Here is a 20,897-nt window from a genome sequence, read left to right as displayed (position 1 = left end):
TTTTGCCATCTTTTCATCTCTTACGATGAACTTAAAGACTTTTAACAGTAGAAAATGTACACTACTTATATTCCAAGTCTACGGTTAGCTGTTATGCGTAACATCGACAAACTTAAAAGCTACATTAATGCCTCTATCTAAAAGCCTAATGATTTGAACACACTCGCAAGGTGTACCACCGCTGTATAGAGTGGTACCGTACCAATCTTGAATCCAATTTTACTTATATGACAACGAAAAAAAAACAAAAACATACTACCTAACCTAATCGTACATGTAATGTTAAACGTAAGTTCCTTTTATCTTCTTACTCTCGACAAGTTTAGTCCAGTTCAGTGATGGTAGGAAAGGTAAAGGTGTGGCAGGAACTTATTAATGTAACATTAATTACTTAAAGTAAAGAAAGAAAAGTCGATGCGACTCTATTGCATCTACTGGATGCATAAATTATCCCTTTTTCTTCCGACGAATGCAAAGAGCGTGACCTGTAACGTTGGGTAGATGTAAACGTAAACTATTACTCGTTAAAGTAACTACTAAATGATAAATGATGTACCATTTTTGCAAAGAATAACAGAACATAATTAGCAATAAATCATAAAAAATACATTCATATATAATGTTACATATTATGCTTCGGATCCTAACATGTTCCACTTGCCGTGCTACTACTGTAATCATCGGCGATATTCCAAACATATGGGAATTGCCACCCATTGTTTAGAGCAGTAACTAATAAAGAACTATGTTTAGTAAGGTAGGCTAGCAAAAAAAAAAATACAAAAAAAAAAATCTGCACAACAAAACAAAACACGCATCTTTCCCAAAGTCGGCACATCAAGGGGGGGCCGCTGCTTCGCCAAACACCAAACTGGACTCGGAATTCTGTACAGTAATGCAGCGCATCGGTTGCGATTGGGACTGGGGATTTGTGGACCGATCTACACGGGGCCCTGTTTTACCGAATGTTGGTAAACAGATTCAGTACGCTTTTGTTCTCCTTCTGCGACCGCGCTTTGCTAAACACGTTCCAAAACCGTAACGTTTCGTCGCCCGCACCCGTCACGATCGCTTCACCGTCGGGGCTGAGCGCGAGGTAAAGCACGCGGTACGAGTGGCCGGTCAGTTTGGCGACCTGCGTTAGCGACGGGTACTTCCACACCAGGATTTGATTCTGCGAGTAGCCGTGCGTCGAGACGAGCTCGGACGAATGTTTGGACCAGGCCAGATTGCACACCTGCGACCCGGTATCGACGCACTGCATCGGCTGACCGGTGAGCGTGTTCCAGAAGCGTATGCACCGGTCCGCCGTACCGCCACCGCTGGCAAGCAGCCCGTGATGGTGCGGTGACCAGGCGATCGCTTTCACCGCCGCCATATGCTCCGAGTACGAGTGAACCGGCGTAGACGAATGTTGGTTCCACACGTACAGCCGGTTGTCGTTGCCACCGCTCGCCAGATACTGGTTGTCTGGGGACCATTTCAGCCCGCACACCTCCTGCCGGTGACCGGCAAGCCTTCGCTCTGAGACTTGCGCTGGTGTGCGCGTGTCACGCTGCATGATCAGACGATCCCGAGACCCGCTCGATAGGACATCCCCGTTCCAGGCTAGCGCACCGACGCGTGCCGAATGGCCTTGCAGTTTATTTACCTGCAAAAGAGAGAAAAAAAAACAATGAGAAAAAATAGAAATTTAGTAGTACCGCTAGGAAGTGTGTCACAAACAAAACTCATTCTTCCAAGCAGCAATTTGCAAAAATAAAATACAAAACAACAAACACTGTGACATACGCACTTTTTTCCTACACCAACCGATAAGTAGGACACGCACTTTCCGGATCTGTGACATGTGCAAAAACGGATCCGCGCAAAAAATAGCGACAAGAGATTATTAGATTCATGTCACGCAATGACGCGATGCGTGCGTGGGGGATTCAGTTCTGTTCTCTCGTACCCTACTGTCCCCCTGTCCTCGGGCGGAACGCTCCTATTTGGTCATGTTTGCAAATTCGACGTCAGTTTTTGCGCACACTTTCTAACGAAATAGAAGACGCTTTTTTTTAGATACCGTCGGCATGATGGAGACGGGGCGGTTTTTTTTTCTTAATTGTGCGTACAACTGAAGAGTCGTTTTATTTGCACTAACTGACCACTTTCGTAGCAATCAAGCCAGATGGCAAATGTCGCTGAACAAAACAAAACAAAACAAAAAATCGCATGTGAGTTCCTGAAGGTGGAGAGTTATCGAAATTTGCAAACTTTCGGCCACCGTTTTGTGTGTGATCATTTTCGTGCGTTTCCACATTGGGAAGTGACACACTGAGTGAAAGGTGGCTTGTTTGCAAAATTTTGCAACTTACTTTTCTCACTTTCCTTTTCAAGGTATTTTAGACGAATGTTCGAGCGCACATTACGAAAAGAAGAAACATTCGGCGGTAACCGTTTCGATAAACGTTGGGAGATGTGCGGTGCCTTGCGCCTTTTTTCCTTCCAATTTAACTTCTATGAAACGTTTAATAACGTTTTAATGGTAAATTATTTGACATTAGTCGTCATATCTATAAAGCCATCTGCTTAAACCTAATACGCACAACAGTTTTCCTAGAAATGGGTTAGGTATTGGTGGTGATTAACACTTTCGGCAAACATGAACCGTCAAGAACTTTCGCACACCCATATGAATCACGCTCTTACGAAACGGAATGTGTACAGGGAGCAATGTGTAAATTGCATGAACAAGAACTAAGCATTCATGTATTTACCCGTGGCTATATATGCTACTTTACTGTTCGCCTTTTTTTGGCTATATATGCTACTTTACTGTTCGCCGTTTTTTTTTTCTTATTTAACTGAAAGGTGAAACACATTCTCTTGTTTCACTTTGCTTTGGCATGCAACAGTAAAGTGCAATAAATATAATGCTTTGCGCCAGGGGGGCAGCACTTTGTTGACACAGGGCAAATAGCAAACAGATGCTCCTGCCAATTGTCTCGTGAAGTAGTAGTCATTCGTTAAGAAAAACAAAATAAAGAAATTAAGGTAAATAAAGTTCCACTGGATGCTGGTACAGTACGACACAAACGAAAAACCGACATTGGGAACACCGCCGTCCATCGGTGCGGGTCGTGTGCTTCACCGTGAAGTGGTTCTGCAAATAAAGATCAATTAAAGCTTCATTCCATCGCGACCGTACGGCAGGCGGCGGTAATGCAAGATTCCGGTACGTTTGAATCGCACAAGGCAAATGTGTGGTATGCTTTTATCTTCAAGATATCGTAGCCTTTGCTACGTGCTTTGCCTGTGATGCACTCCACAATTGCTCCCAAAATGCTTCCTCTTTCGCGTGGCCCAACATAACTCTTTACTCCAGAACATTAAACAAACTGGACAATAATTGCGCATACCCCGCTGTTACAGCCAGCCCAGCAGCGGGCGGATCTATTTCGGCAAACGAATAGTTACCGACGAAACGCAAGAACAACGAATCTTAATTGTATTTACGAACTACTTTACATGCGATCGTGTCTTAAATCTACACGCCGGACCGATCTTTTACCTGTTTGCTAGCCGCTACATCCCATACGGTGACGTGTCCGTGCTGTGTTCCGACCGCCAGCTGATGGCCCCGTTCGCTCCATGACACGGACGTGATCGTGTTGGAATCGGAGCTAAGATCACACAGTCGCGTAACCTACAAGAAGAAAAAAAGGAAACACAATGCAAACGTCAAACAATCGTTCCGCAATGCCGGATCGGCGTGTTCTGTGTACTCACCTGACTAGTGCAAGCGCTCCAGAGATAAACGCAACTGCCAAGCCCGACGGACAGCACATTCTGGGCGGACCAGTCGACTAGGTTCAGATAGAAGTCATCCTGCAGTTCCGGTGCGTCCAATACCTTGAACGGTATTTTGGAGATTTTGCGCGTCGCTTTCCGGGGCGATCGTAACAACTTCTGGCTTTTGATGCTGACGGGGGACAACGAGTAGGGACACTGTTCGTTGTAATCCTGTGAAGAGAGATAAAGAGCGGTAATGATGAGTCGGGTTGAACACGTTGCCTTTTTTGTCCATATTGTCATCCAATCGGAGCCTAATTGAGGCTGCAGACAGATCCGGGGCTTATCAAGCCATTCATGATCCTTCAATTGCAAAAAAAAACTCGACCATTTCGGTCCATCTAAAACCCGTTCCGCAACAATGTGCAGTTGTGCGGGTTAAATCGGGCACAATTTACGATGCAATCTAGTCCAATAGAATTCACATATCATTGTACAATTGGTACGGCCACAAAAGCGTACCATGGAGACATCTTTTAACCATTCCAGTGCTCCAGTGCAGTTGAATGTCGATCAATTCATACTCTCCCCGGTGGAAGCGTATTCGTCTGGCAACGAGTGCAATTGCACAAACATCGCCCGGCGGGTTGACCTCAACAGACCCGACTGCATAAGCGGCCGTGGTGAATTTGGTTTATGCATTCACATTGACGGCACTGCATTTGCAAAGCATTTGCGCCGTTGGAATATTTTACCTTTACGGCAACGAACGGTAACGCTTAGTAAGGAAATCTTCCAAACCAAAACCCCAGCGTTGATTGTTCCGTGAATGATTTTGCTATTCCAAGCTCGCTAGTAGAAGATTAAACGGACTGTATGCAAATATTTGTGAACTGCATCCGCTTAAGCGCGGCTTCGAGCGACCAACTTCATTTACCTGCCACCGAAACCCCTCGTGTCTAGACAGTTCTGGTGGCAGTGTCATCTTGGTTTCTAAAAAGGTTATGAGCAATTTACGACCAATTTGTACCACAACTACACACACACACACCCACACACACACGCTCACCGTCTGCGATGGCCCTAATTAACGATCACACCAGCCTTGAATGCGATGCATTTTGTGCAGGGTCGTTTAATTCGCCCAAAAGTTGCCACCCATTAGCAAAGCAAGCCTCATTCCCCGCACGGTGGATGAGTTTGCCGCGCCATTCTAACCCACTTGGCAGAGAGCATTCCATTTTTTTTGTTGCACAAAGCAACAATATTAAGATCGTTAAAAATTATACACCGTTTAATGCCGCTACAGCGAGCGCTAGTGGGATGTTGTGTTCTAGAGTAACTCCATGCCGATCATTATCCTTATCAACGGTGAAGCAACCGAACGGGCAAAACATTGCAATTACCACCGGCCGCTGAACACATTTCGTTCCATCGTTCGAGATTGTGAGCCACGCGCACCGTAGGAGATCGCCTTTGCTGTGCCTCATAACCTTGATGTAACTACCTGATAAGTGACTCTGCCTGTGATTCGCTCGATTTTATTCTGCGTGCCCGGATGACCACACGGTTGCAACGATGGCGACTTGGTGCACTTGTGCGTTAGAATGCAACGCAAACGGGCGATAGCGACACCAAGCAAAGACGCACTCATCATCAGCCACTATCAGCTGCTTCTCGCTTCCGTGCTTCACGGTTCAATCAATTCCCTAAACCCGTTAAGCTGTATTGAACTCCGCGGGGCAACAGAAATCTGGCGAACGAATCCCCCAATGTTGGGAGAAAAATTGATAGACCATGACCAAACCTAATGTTTTGCTCGAGTTTCACAGCAACGGCCAGACGGAAACAGAAGCCAATAACCGAGATTTGGTCGAGTTCTCCTGTTCCATCTTCTGTCCACCGACCTAGAGCAGGCTATCGAACGTGCAAGAACCATAAACTGCCGTCACGGGAGAAACTGTACACTATTCGCGTTGGGTTTTGTTCTCGCGCGCGATCATGGATGTGGGGAGCATTTGTGTACAAACTTTTCTCAGTAAATCGTTTGTACGATTGCTTCATCGTTTGCTGCTGGTGGTGCTAGCTTATAGCGACATGAGGCAATGGACTCCACCACCCGTCTCCTCCATCCGGTTCGACCAAAGTCATGCCAAACTAACCTGTCCACGGATATGATCATGTTGCATCTGCATAGCAAAGCATAAAATCATATTGCAACAGGTCGACCGATTTTTTGTATGTGCTTGGATGGTCCAGGGAATGGTGAAGGAAGGGCGTGCCGGGAAGCGATACTCCATTGCATCACCGGGAGCACGACGTCGGTCAATCACCGCAATAACAAAAAAAACAGCACCACAGGAGTTCCAGCACGTAGCACTACCTCGTTACCACAGTTGCCTCTAATGAAGATGTCCGCAAGCTAATGGATATCATTAAAGAATCAGGCGACATTGGACGTGGAATGTCCGTCCGCAAACATTCAAATGAACCCACACGAAGAACACCACGATTACCATTGGGCTGGAAGGAAGGAAAATTACATCAAGTGCCATTCGACCCCTTGGGGTGGTCATCCAAAAAAAAAAAAAAACCACGCGTGACCAACGGGGAAGGTCGTAGACCCGAATGGGGTGCCAAAAGTGTATTAAAATTGCATTTGTTTTGCGTTGAGTTTGCATGTTTCTTTGCGACAGTGCGTTACGATCAAACGATCGTTCTGATCAATATACTTTTTTTTTTAGTGAGATCTGTAAAATGTACATACGTATTCCAAGAAAGATTCGAACGGTTTGGCCGTCTGGCCAAAATTTTGGAATGCCAATCGGCCGGTCGCTCGGCAAGCAATTCCATTCTGAGGACTTTGACCCATTGAATGAACCGTCTGCAGAAATGCCACTAGAGCAAGTACATAAATCGCGATCACTTAATGAGTTACGCGGGTGGAATACCTAAAAAAAAAAAAATGGGGGTCGGCACCTAATGTTCCGGCACCAAAATAAGTACGCCCATACCGCACCTTTGCAGCGAAACCCGTCAAAAGAAATCCCAAAAGCACCGGTTTAGTGCATACCAAAAAAAAAATAAATACAGCAAAGGGGACAGAATGATAAAAATGGTAAACTGCAGCCGGCTGTGACACAGCGCGGCAGTTAAAATGCGCCACCAACGCGATTTAAATGAGCTGAAATGAGCAAAAGTGAAGCAACGTTGTGTTTTTTTCATTCCTTTTACACCGTTTTTTCACCACCGTAAAGAGTGGCAGTAAAAGCGCTGCGAAATTACACGAATAAATTACCATCTACCCCTGGTGCGGGAGGGCAGGGACAAAATAAAAAAGGAAGCGACAGACAAGAACCTGGTGTGTGCGTGTAGTGCAGCGTGAAATGACCCCCCCACAACCCCCTACATGAAATACTTTTGGTGGCCAAAATGTGTTTGAATTCTCGTCTATGTATGCACTTTAGATTTGTTTTCAAAACCCACATTATTTTTGCGTTTAAACGATAGGAGCGATAGTTCGCACAACGACGGTAACGCGCACAGGTGTGGATTTATTCTGGCACCCGTTGCAGGCAGAGAGATTCGTGCCGGCGGCTCATGATCACTGCATAAATATACGGTGGTGTCAAATACCCCATCATCATCCAGCGCATGCATTGAATTAATTAGTCTGTTTTATCTTTTTGGAAATGCAACGGGAGCAGTAAGTAAGTTTAAAGAGTGTACAGTAAAGATGTCAAACTCGGAGAAGACAAGAAAAGTGCTTAGTAGTTAAAAGTGTTTGATAACAATTGTAGCTTTTACACGAAACTATTAAACCTCACAACCATTTCGAGGGGATTGAAAGGTCTGCTCGATGAAGGGTAGATTCGAAGGGCTAAAGTCGTGATGAGCTTGATCTTGAGCCATCAGTAACAATTCAATTAGCAACTAATGGTATGTTGGACCATAAAACCTTCACATGGCAGATCCGGTAATGTAAATACTTACAGGACGGTATCATGTATTCCGGTATGCTACTAAGAATCAAGCCACAAAAGTCAAGAAACCATTAATCCAAAGAACAATAAAATTACCAAGCAAATAGAATAAAATAATCATTAATTTCCTAAAAATAAACTACAGTTCCTAACGTCAGGCAATTTTCTCTAATACTCTGCAGATGGTGGGATCAAAAATAAGTTACGCATTACGAGCTGCTCTCAACCAATATTTGCTGCAATACCTCAAAGCAAACGATATTCGTCACGTAGATGACTCACACTCACCGAGCTAATACCGATACGAACATCATATAAATATGGCCGTATAGCAAAACTTTTGCGTTAGCATTTAACAGCATGATCGATGAGGTTCCGATCGGCAGAAAAAAAAAACTGTCCACAAAACAAACATGAATTGGAGCAATCAAAAAAACGGGAATTAGAACGTTGCACTCGTTGTCTCTTACGGCTGCGATGATTGATTTTATTTGACTTTTTTTTGTCGTTTAATTTACTGCAATGCAAATTTTGATGACCATTCCGTACTTCTGGTCAACAGTCAACAATTCGTGAATCGTGCAGAGAAACCGTTCTTCTGTCGTTGTATACTCCTCTACCGTCCATGGTAAGAGGGATCTTTAATGTGTTTTTTATTTATATTATTTACCTTGCATTTTTCCGTTGCAAGTGCACTTTTTGATTGCACTCACAAGGGCAGAAAAGGTAACGGAGAGAGAAAGGCAGCGGTTGGTTGCAAAAGATAAGCAACGAATCACAGCATATTGCACGGACACACCAGCCAGTAGTGAGTGGGGCGCGCTGCTAGCGGTAAGAGATTATTATTTCTGTTTTGCTTCACCATTCCACGCAGCTCAGCGCAAAAAAAAATCTGATTATGGGCCACCGCCACTTATCGCGCTGTTTATTTTATGATTTCTTGACCATTTCCACACCGAGCGGAGATTTCCAAGCGAAGGAAAGAAGGAATGTTTGTGCGGCTTTTTTTTAAGCCGTTGTACCCTGCACGCACAAGACAAGCCCAACGAACTACAGTTAGTTGTGAGGCACGATACGGACCATTCGCGGCCTGAAGTGCATCGTATCGTGCAGCAATGCATATGCATATGAATGTGCACCGGAACCGCGAAACTTCATTCGCACCTTTCCTTAGCACCGTGTCCCCTCTGAAACTTCGCTTCCCGTTCTCGCGCGGAATGTGTTTTACTTTTAACACCTTTTCGACCAACAGCACTCCAGTTGCAACGGTGCATTTGCAACAGATTGCGGTCAGTTTGGAAAGCGTTTGGAATGAAAATGAAGGAGGAGGGAAAACCGTGCAACTTATGCTACAACTATTAGTCGCTGCGCATCAGAGCCGCATTGTAATTATGCGCTCCGTTATAAATTGTTTAGTGAAGAGCAAAGTCTTACGTCTCTAATTTTTTTGCACAAATTGAAATTTGTTGCAGTTCTAGAAGTAAGTTAAAATTAATTTTCATAGGCGTTAAATTGACATACAAATTCGAATTCGAAACTCAAATTGTTATTTTTCATAGTAATATTTGTGGGGTTCGCAAAGTAGAATTGAAATACAAAAGTAACGCACCGGCTATGATCGAATTGCAACACAAATAAGTGGGATTAAAAAAACGGTACCCGGAAGAGTTACTCGCAAGTTGAACAAACAGCGAACGAGCAAAGATAAAGTTACCAGAGGATCTAAAACCACAACTGTATGGAAGTCGCGGTTTGTGGCAGAAAGTTCTCACACGCCTGCAAAAGAGCTTATCAAAGAAAGGTCTTATCTGCAGGCAAGTTAGAAGTTCTTCCCACCAGCAGCAAAATTGAAATAGGATCAAGTAAGTAAGTAAGTAAGTAAGTAAGTAAGTAAGTAAGTAAGTAAGTAAGTGAGTGAGTTAGTAAGTAAGTAAGTAAGTGAGTGAGTGAGTGAGTGAGTGAGTGAGTGAGTAAGTAAGTAAGTAAGTAAGTAAGTAAGTAAGTAAGTAAGTAAGTAAGTAAGTAAGTAAGTAAGTAAGTAAGTGAGTGAGTTAGTAAGTAAGTAAGTAAGTAAGTAAGTAAGTAAGTAAGTAAGTAAGGAAGCAAGTAAGTAAGTAAGTAAGTAAGTAAGTAAGTAAGTAAGTAAGTAAGTAAGTAAGTAAGTAAGTAAGTAAGTAAGTAAGTAAGTGAGTGAGTGAGTGAGTGAGTGAGTGAGTGAGTGAGTGAGTGAGTGAGTGAGTGAGTAAGTAAGTAAGTAAGTAAGTAAGTAAGTAAGTAAGTAAGTAAGTAAGTAAGTAAGTAAGTAAGTAAGTAAGTAAGTAAGTAAGTAAGTAAGTAAGTAAGTAAGTAAGTAAGTAAGTAAGTAAGTAAGTAAGTAAGTAAGTAAGTAAGTAAGTAAGTAAGTAAGTGAGTGAGTGAGTGAGTGAGTGAGTGAGTGAGTGAGTGAGTGAGTGAGTGAGTGAGTAAGTAAGTAAGTAAGTAAGTAAGTAAGTAAGTAAGTAAGTAAGTAAGTAAGTAAGTAAGTAAGTAAGTAAGTAAGTAAGTAAGTAAGTAAGTAAGTAAGTAAGTAAGTAAGTAAGTAAGTAAGTAAACAAGTAAGTGTTTTCTTAAACAAGTCTAGCAAGCAGCTTGATACAGGTATCAAGTAAATTTCCTCTTAACAAGCCTTAGGCTTAGTACAGGCGCCACACACAATTTGTGACCATTTTAATTGCCCTCAACCGGAACCTAAACCGTGAACCAAAACTTTTTCACCGCCTCTCCTCTTTCGCCGACCGTCTGGCTGGAAACATAATTTTTCGATCCATTCCTCCATTGCATTGCCAATGCACGGTTTGCTCACCGATAATGGTGTTCCTCCCGCTGCCTGCCTCCTTTTATTGCCAATCCCGATCGTGGTTAACGATGAGCCACGGTTGGTGGCTGGTGCAGGACGAAACGGGCCAGAATTTGCGAATTTATTGGGTGACTTTCGCTGAACCATCATACCACTTTTGGTGCTCATGATTGAGTGTGCGCGACTGGCTGTTGTGTGTCTATCGTATTGCTGTGCGTAGCGAAAATCAGCAGCAGCGCGAATAATAAGGTCAGCCCGCCGATACGGTTCGGTAGGTTCGGTGCGATGGCGGTGCGGAGTTATTGCGAATCCCGAACCCAATATGAAGGGCACGCAACACCACCGCACATTCCATTGGGACATATAAACTACCGTCCGCGGTTCGGCTGTCGGTGTCAAGTTTTCGGTGGGATGGTTCAATAAAACAATAATTAGCTACCGGTAGCACATCGTATTACCGAGGGCAGGGCGATGCGTAGGGCGTGAGGCACACCCAAAGGGTTCCTTTTCATGCGTTACCACCCCGTCACAAAGGGTGTTGCGCTGATTTAAAGCAAAACGAACCATAAAAGTGACCGAAACAAAAGAAAAACCTTCCTGTTTTGAACGACAAGGTATAAAACGCATGCGCACATATTATTGCGGACACATCAGGTGTAGTGGCAAAAGAAAGAAAGAATGAAAAAAGCACTACCCGTGGTCTAATTGCAGCCAATAAAGCACATTCACGCAAAACGTCCCTCACGATCATCCGCTGGCTAGCGGATATATCACACAGAGGCAAAAAAGAACCCAAAAAAAGGCACCCATCTGGAAGTAATCAAGGTCTTTAGGACAGTAAAATTGTCTTATCATGCTGACCTCTGAAGCGCCATCGTGAGCGCACAATAAAAACCAAACGTATCTTCAACACCGAGCGACCCAGAAACATCCATTCTGGCATCTCACGTCAAGTGCAGCACCAGTAATAATTGCGATTCCTCGATCGGTGAAATGTAAACAACACAGCACACCTCATGCCGTTCTGGTCTGGTTCTGGTCCGAAACAAACACACACACAGACCCCCTGCTTATCACGTTTCCCAAAGCCAAAAACCCAAACCTGGCGCCTTTGATGATCAGTGGGCCACCAGCATGCAGCTCGGTGCGCATTTTGCAATCCTGACTCCGTGGACCGACGCCCGGCTGCATCGCCTGTCAGGCTAAAAATCAAACAAACAAGCGTAATAAAACTCTGAACCATACTGTACAAGCCCCAACAGCCTGATAGCCCATCCTTTATCGCTCGCCACGGCATGGTGGAGTCCTTTATTATGGGCAAAACCATGCCCCTTGCATAGGTCGGATGGATGCACATCGTTAAAAGCAAACAGCCGCGCGTAAATCAAAGCTAGCACCAATTTTAGAAACAATTAATGGGGCTAACAGCCACGGCAAAGCAGTGCACGATCAAGGGGGAACAACACCGGAAAAGGTCCTGCGGTTCAATTGATTGCACCACCGACCGTACCAACCACCATCTGTGTCTTGTGGCATCACGTTATCATACAGCACAGCAAAGACAGCGGCGGGGTGGGGATGAAGATGACGATGGCCATTGGTGCAAGAAATTGGACTTCATTATAGACCACACTTGGAGTTTGCGAGGTCTAATGCACGTTCGATTTTTAGTTGGACACACAAAACAAAACGGAACTCCACTTGTGGTGGGTTTCAAATTTGGCGAAAAAATAATAGTAGGAAATTAATATTTTAATGAACATTCATGATAAATGCGTTCTGGTTGAGTGGCGGTGTCGTTCTGCAATAAAAAGGAAAGCAAACCTATTCGTCGGTGTCTATTTGTATTATTATTTTTTTTTCATCAAAATCGCAATTTGGCAACTTTATACTAGTGATGGGCGGGTCGACTAGTACTTGTCGGATCGGACCCATCCCGAGGTGAGCCGGAGCGGAACGGGTAATGGTGACGATCTATGTTTAATCAGTAAGCTCAACGAGTTCGACGAAATACACCTGATATTGTGCGACCTGACTATGCCTGACCTAAGACCACATATTGAGCGACTAATCACCTGGCTAAGACTAGATCCCCATAGGCAGCGAGTTCGACATGAACCCGAGAACGAAGAGGTTCAGTAGTTTCAACAATATATAAGGGAGCAGGGGATTTTTAAAAACAGTACAATAATTCTTTGTTCTTTGTAGCTTGGAGGTGTATTTGATCAATCTTATTCGTAAAATTCCCCTATATGATAGAAAAATTATCCAGCTACGGGTAATTGGAGTCAAAGAAACCCAGAAATGGCAGGTATAAACCTCTTGAGGTTATAGCGCTCCTAAAAAAAGAATAGGAATTTTATGTTCTCCTCGTGAATTAGGTTCGCTTGACAGTCTTTAATCGCATGTTCGATATATTCAGTACATCAACATATCACACGATTAAGATTGGTACTGATTAATTAATTAACTTATCAATGCCTGAGCGCTTCTAACAAGCAAAACACATTTTTTGCGATTAAAAATTGGATTATATTCGTGTAAACTACTCTGAATTTTGTTCTTTTGAACTAAGAACTGGATTTTAATAGGTCTTTTAGGTGGGACTTTTTAAATGTATCATTTATTTTTCTGCAGGTTTTATCATTGCAAAAGAAACTGGTGTTGTATTTTTCTAGAAACTTAAACTCCTTTTATGTTATAAAATTCCGAGTCTTTCGTTTTTTCCGTCACCGATACTGCAGGGAATATGTCAGATTTCCTTTGAAACTGTCATTTCCGAGCTGCACGGATTATTGATACACCCGACTGCAGGGCACCCGCACAATCAGCACTGTAATTTATGGTTAAACTACTGTCAATCTATTCTCTAACAGTATTTCTTAGCCCTTAGACAGGGCGAATTAAGACATCAGATATTGTTGGGCTTCCATGAGATCACGAAATCGCCGCACCGAAGCACCGAAATCGCAGCGTCGAAGTTACCAAGCTCAATTCCAGTCCAGTTAAACCCAAGGGCCAGAATCGATTCCGATAAGCTCGATTCCAATCGATGGATCGATCGGTAATCCATTCCAATGACCCATCACTACACTTCACCACAGACACCCGAAACCGGAAAATTTAGTGTTCCTGTGGAAAATGTACCAAACACGGCCCCCACACGAATGAAGGGCGATGTCCAATAAAGTTGGATGAATAATGATGACATTTTACACACATCCATAATCACAACCGGCCACCAGCAGAAGCACCTTGTCCGCTGTGTGGGTTCTCCTTCAACAGCGGTATTTCTTTTTCGGGGTTGTTTTGGAGACGCTTTTTTTTTGCCAGTTCTGTTACCAGCTACCTATCGGGTCAGCTACACAGCCACCGTCCAATGCGTAAAACCGGTGGCCATGCATTCTATGGAACCGGTTCACAATTACGTACGCAATGTGCGTACCGGTGCGTGTGCAAAAATTAATAGAAAACTCATAAACCTAGTAAAGCAATCGCCACCTTTTCGTGCGTTGTCCAACTATCGCCCCGCTGCGGCCAGTTAGTAGCCGTTTTTCTTTTCAATTAACGGTTACGCGGCTTTCCGGGGTGGATGGGAATTTTCAACCGATAACCAACGCACAAAACAACGGACCACCGGCCCGAGGATGTGCGGTGAAGGTGCGTAAAGAAGCACGGCGCACGGTGGATAAGTTTTCATTCTTAAATTAAGACACATATTTGTCTTTCGTTTACTACACACACACACACACACACACGACGGAAAACATTGAGTCTCCAATTTGTCCAATTGCGTGTGTTTTTATTGTTGTTGCTTTTTTTTTCGGTGTGTGTAGTAACAACTCCCAATAGCAGCACCCCCTAACTGGCTTGCAATGGATGGATAACTTTTGGAATTATTTTCGCAAATGCAGCCCAGTCGTACACGCACTCGGGTACCGCATAATATGGAGAAGGCAACAGCAAAAAAAACACACAATAGTCAAGCAACAAATAGCAAATTGAATTCAAGACCTCCCTTCCCCATTTCCTCGTACCCCACCACCAAATCATAATGTGCAGCAATTAATTGTCGCCGTGGGTTGCCGGAAGGACGAACACGGGAGAGCATGCGTAACCCGGCGCGCATCCCCCATATACCGGGTTGGTATACAGCCGTTTATCGTGCGCACGCACATGCGTGTATGGGTGGGGAGGGAGGTTGATGGAGGAGTCGATTTCTTAATTATCGCGATTTTTTTTTTGTGTGGCCGCTTTTGCACCTTATTTGGTTCGGGTTGGTTTCATCAAAGTTGCGAAAAAATGGGGTTTCAAACAAACAAAAAAAAAACCGCCCAAGATCTCCCTTTGCGAAAGTTATCCTTCGCGCTTTGCACATTGCGTAGCAAAAGGGGAGGATCTTTTTAAATGTTTCAATCAAGCAATTGGTGTGGAATGGGGAGGATCGACAACAAGACAACAAAAAAAAAATATATCTTCCGAAACCGTTTACATAGTAATTGCTGTCAATGAGCTTCTGCCAACAAAAATATATCGATAACGCATATCTGGAGCGCGATGATTTGATCGGAATGGACAAATGGCAATGGAGCCATCAAACTAACAGCGAAAAAAAGAGCGAAGCAACCAGTAGCTTCCGGATGATCGTACGGTGCGCGGCAGACGCACACGCATCTTTCATCAAAGAGAGCACCGGGAGCACTAGGCAGGAAACAAAATTGGCCAACATTCCGCTGAACTCCGCTCATCCCGAACGGTCTGCGGGCGGACGTGCGTGATTGCGATGCGCCAACGATTTCGCGACCGTTTCGCGAACCGTTTATGCGACTGTTTTTTTTTTTTTTTTGGTTGTTGTGCCGTTTCTTTGACTCTTTTGCTCCTTCCATTGCAATCGCTATCGGGTCTAATATGTTAAGCATACGTGAGTTAGCGTTAGCGGGGCCCATGATAGGGGCCCGGACGAAAGTGAAAGATATAGGTTACGCATATTCTTTCGTACGCATGTTTTCCGTTCCCGTGTGCCCGGTCACGTTTCGCGCACGGCATCGGGCGGGAAGAGACAATCAATTTCGCGAAATTCATTTTGCAGCTTTTCCCTAAATTGCCCCCGTTTCGGAACGATTCGTATGATAATTGCATTAATTACAGGTGGGCTGGATCGCGGCTTGGCGAACTGTTTGCTATGCGTATTGCCATCCGGGATTGTGCTGTTTTCTGTAAAGAGTCAATGGAATCATGAGTCGAATTTTAAAACATTCATGAATATCCCCAAATATCGAAGAATTCTTAATTCTCATAAAAATCGTGCATACGTGAATATCTCAAGATTCATTAAACTCCAAATATCAGCTAATTGCTCAAAATTCTTTAATCTCAAAGGTTTATGGAATTCTAAAAAAAAAATAAAACTTCAAATCCCAAATGATAAGAACGAATTTTTGTTTACAATTAACCTCTAATGTCTTTTGAAAGAAAAAACCACAAGTGAGGAAAAGTAAAGAACGACAAACAAAAACACTCGACCAGAACCACGCACCAAACAGCTGGCAAATGCATTTTGTCGTGAGGAAAACTGAACTGCCCCAAACGCCAATGAACTTTAACGACCGGTACCGGCTACCCTGGGGCAAAAGCGACACGTAACTTATGCTAATATGCTTCGCATATTTACCCGCACCGTCCCCGCGTATGCGCGTTTCAGCTGTGTCTCGCGGCCCGGCGCGGTGGTATGCGCACGCCCCAAACACGCACATTTGCGACTTCTACGTAGGGGATCGAGCGAACCAATGTCGCTCTTTGATGCGGAGCGAATGATTGGACGGGAGCGCAGTGGATGGAGATTTGATTAGCGTTTAGCGTTTATCTGATCGCTACCGATAACGCGGAACGCTTCTGTTGCGCTCGGCCAAGCAGCCGCGTCGTTTCGTCGTGTTGGTCCGCTCCGGGAGATCGTACGGTCCTCGATCGCATAAAGCATAACCGGTGTGTGATAAGCATCTACCGAGGAGCGCCCTAGACGGATGATGGATATTAGGTGCAACTAATTGTCAACACCGGCGAGACTATTCGTATTCATCACGCTGAATGTAGCTACTGGGTGGACGTATGTTCTCTAATGTATTATTCTATCTGGCACGAAGGAGAGCCAACGTTTCATATGCAGAATGTATATAGGAAGTGTTCTAAATATGGTTTCGCACATCCTGTACGTGGAAAAGACGGAACAAAAATCTAACTACCATCGCCTTATTCGTTACTTCCTTCCTTCCGATTCCAGTAATTTGTTGGACGAAACGGGAAAACAGAGAACCAAATAAAGAGTGCACAGCAATGACATTAATGGCAGACATTAAGAATTCCAGCCACAAGTTTTTTTGCAGACACCACGAAACTTGGAACAATGCTTGGAATCATGCTTCTAACGACCTTACAGGCGTTCGACATTGAGTACACCATCCACTGACTATCAAATCGTTTAAGATCGTGTAGAAATGTGTATCTAATCCACCGGTAAAAGTGGAAATGAACCGATAGTAAAGAGATCTTCACATCCCCATCTATGACACACCGCCTATCTATAGCGATCTTCATCGGGTCAATGGCGTAAGGCCGTGATTCTAATAATAAACCAACCAGAGCGGCAGGAATGTTAAAAATTGCCTTCCGTCTACGTTGGGAACCACGCGTGCATTCGATAGCATCATAACGCTCGTGTGTATAAAAAAAAATCCCGCTTCGATCCGGGAGAGATTCTAACAAGAAAACAGAAAATGCATACATCAATAGCAGCTTCATGAGAATATATGGAAATTAGACACATTTTAAAAACTCAAAGCGAGTAAAGAGTGTAATTGATAAATGAAATCCACTCATATAAGACATTCACAGAGTTGTTGTAAGCTCGGTTTGCGGCACATATACCATCATCTCCACTGCCATTACCGCACTTTGCAAGGCGAACAGAACTTTGGCTCAGAAATGCAACGATCGTGCATCGCAACTGTGACAACAATGGGCAGAAGCGTGAGTCACATTTAACTATCAATACCCGACGAGTGACATAACAGCAAACCTTCATAAAGTGGGTCTGTTTGTGTCATTAATTTTCGCTTATCTGTCGACCCTGTTGTTGTTTGGTGGCGATAGACAAAGTTGTTATTATCGTCAGACAAATCCCATATGCACTGGGTTTCATTATCCAGCGGAAGTACACGTTGCAGCATGTTGGGTTTGGTTCCGGAGATTTTATCGCTTCCCATCAAACAAATAGTACAGGTACGCGGATATTGCACAGGTTCCTTATCGAACAGAAATAACTTACAAGGAACGGCATGCTTATCAGTAACTGCACCCGATATGTACTGCTTCATGCATTACGAAATCTGTTCCCTACCGTGTCTGTGAATAACAGTGAATCGAACCTGCTAGTAAGGCCACTCGCTTGCTAACACAGCTCTGCACATGCCCTAAGGGTGTGAGTATCATTACTGATAAGAAACGTTATTTTATCTCCGATTTAGAAGCTAGCAAACAACCTGCTTCTCTAAGCGAGACCTTAACTGCCGCAACAAAATAGGTTGCAGGTATGAAAACGGTTCAGTTTTACGTTCCTTCGACACTTCTGACGCTAAAATCTATTCCAGAGAGACCAGGAAAACCACGTCAAACTACGGATGCCACCTCTAGCGAAAGCCGGCGTGGCGATTCGCAAAATTAGTCTCCCGATAATTGGCGCTAATGGACATGGAGGTGCAGATCCTACTGTATATCGGCCCATAGGAAACGCATAGGAGAACACGTACCTGTTTCGTCGGGGACTGATATTTGAATAGGCCGCTCCGGTTGCTGTTTGCATGCAGGCCACCTCCACCACCGCTTCCACCATTGCTGCCGCCACCTCCACCACCTCCCCCGCCACCGCTACCATTTTTATCGTCCGCTACCAGCTTCACATCGTCGATACCGGTGCCGAGCAGTTCGTTCCTTATCAGGCAACTGTACGCTACACTGTCCCGTGCATTTTCCCCACAGTCACGTTGCTTTTTCGACGATTGTGGTGAATTTTCGTTCGATTTTGTACTGATCGTTGCAAAATTTGTTGTCCAATTGTTATTTGCTCTGGAATAGTGGGAAAAGAAGGGAAAATTACATTTCAGTGACTCATTCGTCGGGTCTGGGTTCCAGAAAAGAGATATAGAAAAAGACACTTACCGGCAGGGTATGAAGCGATCGTTTGACGTTGGAGATTCATTCAACGAGAACAGTTTGCGGACTGTCCGACTGCGGCACTGTATGATCCGTTTCTCATACTCGGAGCTGTACATGTTGAACTCTGCCAGACTCGGGTTGAATTGGTTCTGGGCCAATTTAGCAACCACCCACACTCACCACTCACACGGGCACACAAATTTGCAAACGACGGAATGGTCGCAATTTTTCACCTACGCGTGATTTTACAGTGCCGTGGCACAGATCCCCGTAGTCTCGTTTTTATCTCCGAGGGTTGATGATGCTCCGGGGAAGTATTTTTTTTGGATAACAGCACAAACTGGGCGTATCTCCGATTTTGCCGGTGATGACAGTTCTGTAGTGCGACAACACTGAATCAACAGAGAATTCGTGAAGTACTTTCACCGCACCGCACGATTTAACGGGATGATCTGTTATCGTCGACAAATTTCACGTTACGTTCCCCAGATTACTTTTCAACCCCGGGGCCAGATAAACTTCTTGCACGTTTTTTGGTAGTATTTCCGATATCCAATAATTTCCTTTTTTTCGTTCTCTCATAAAGCACAATCACATTTCATCACTGTTCACCGCGGGGGTGTGCACTCTGTTAGCGAATTTACGAAGAGAAGTTATGATAAAATCATCCGTTTTATTTTTGAACACCAACTTGCCCAACGGTCACCACCTGATACCAACCAGAACAAACCTTCGCTTGATTATTTGCTCGCTGCTTTAATAAAGTTTTGAATTGTGAAATTGAAGCGGCCAAATAGGAGCAACTTCTTCAAAACAATAAAATGTGTATACGGTAATAGTAAATATAAAATATAACTTGGCACTACGTCGCGCGCGCGCACTTCGGTCCGTCTGTGTGGTGAGCAGTTTGACAGAAGATTGAATCGAAATGACAGCATGCCGAGTGAACGTAAACTCACAGCATGCTTCGATGTTGCGCTGGAGCGAGCACACCAGTGAGAGACAGACGGTTTGTTTGCGTGTTTGTTTACCAGCAGGAGAGAGAGAGAAAGAGAGGGAGAAAGCGCGTGCGAACGAGCTAGTGCTATGTTAGCGGTCGAACGGGAAAAGAGGGCACGCGTACGTTAGCAACAGGGCAAACAAGAACAAACGACGTGATGTAGAAGATCTACGCTGTTTAAATCGCTGCCTTCCTCGTCTACATGTCTCCACACCCTTCCGCAAGGCAGGCGTTCAACGTCTATCGTTCAGACGATTAATCGTAAATGGTTCTGTCAAAAGTTGGTACGCAAGCAAAACCGTCTACGCGACTCATTAATGATACGCCGTATGATGATGCACAAAATGGAAAACGCAATCAATGTGGGACATACACCTGCATTGATAACGACCTATCTATCGCTTAACTCAAATGTATGGCACGTTTGCGTCGTACTGCTTCACATCATTAAGATCACATTACTTTCTATTTCTATTCTATTATATTGTAATTGGAGGGCAGGAAAATCAACGTATCAGACCGACGAATTATTCCAGTCGTTTGGTAAATACAATCAACACACGTAGCGCAATGTTTTCATTGCGTATTTCATGCATCAATCGAACAACAACTATGCTGCTTGGATTGCGTCTTTCTGACGTACTTGTTGATAGATAGTGGCCAAATTTAAATACCTCCTTTAAAGGGATCGTTATCAATTCTAACGAACAAAACGACAGCAAAGCAAGCAAATAGCGCACCACCAGAAAACATCAATCTGTTCCGTCAGCTGCAGCTTCAAGGCGGGTGGGGATGGGTTGTGTCGCAATATCGCTGCTGCTGGTACCTTTTATTAACAGAACGTCCTTGAAACGTTTGTCTCTTGCGGTGGAAACGCACTCGAAAAGGGCTGTCGCTTCTTTACAACACGCACAGGGAATCTTCAAAATGATGCTTTAGCTGTATTATTAACAATAAGGCACAAACACGGTCGCGTAACCTTCGAAGAGCTGCATCGCTTTACTTTGTTTACGTACCAACACAACAAACAAACGCTATTCATCTCGTTTCACCCACATCCCGCTCAACTACAATCGCACCATCGGACAGGGGA

The 20,897-nt window shown here is 44.2% G+C and overlaps 1 protein-coding gene across 1 annotated transcript; it reads right to left on the bottom strand.

Annotated features, from left to right (window-relative positions):
• Positions 1 to 958: 958 nt before the first annotated feature.
• On the bottom strand, positions 959 to 18,920 carry LOC128719408 (fizzy-related protein homolog). The gene is made up of 6 exons (XM_053813032.1): positions 18,808 to 18,920; positions 18,521 to 18,714; positions 18,399 to 18,460; positions 3,775 to 4,008; positions 3,557 to 3,691; positions 959 to 1,651 (listed from the first exon to the last, which is right to left on the bottom strand). Exons 1-6 carry the CDS (start codon positions 18,918 to 18,920, stop codon positions 959 to 961), a joined length of 1,431 nt encoding a protein of 476 aa, XP_053669007.1.
• Positions 18,921 to 20,897: the final 1,977 nt, after the last annotated feature.

The sequence above is a fragment of the Anopheles marshallii genome, chromosome 2 (assembly GCF_943734725.1).
Source record: "Anopheles marshallii chromosome 2, idAnoMarsDA_429_01, whole genome shotgun sequence".
Lineage (NCBI taxonomy): Eukaryota > Metazoa > Arthropoda > Insecta > Diptera > Culicidae > Anopheles > Anopheles marshallii.
This window is presented reverse-complemented; position numbering and strand designations above follow the sequence as displayed.

What these genes read in the sequence shown, in the direction of transcription:
- LOC128719408 (XM_053813032.1), bottom strand. Translation starts at nt 18,920, where the DNA reads ATGTACAGCTCCGAGTATGAGAAACGGATCATACAGTGCCGCAGTCGG. An exon ending in GATCGCTTCATACCCTGCCG is followed by an intron (nt 18,715 to 18,807) that starts GTAAGTGTCTTT and finishes CCACTATTCCAG; the next exon opens with AGCAAATAACAATTGGACAA. An exon ending in ATGTAGCGGCTAGCAAACAG is followed by an intron (nt 1,652 to 3,556) that starts GTAAAAGATCGG and finishes TCTCTTTTGCAG; the next exon opens with GTAAATAAACTGCAAGGCCA.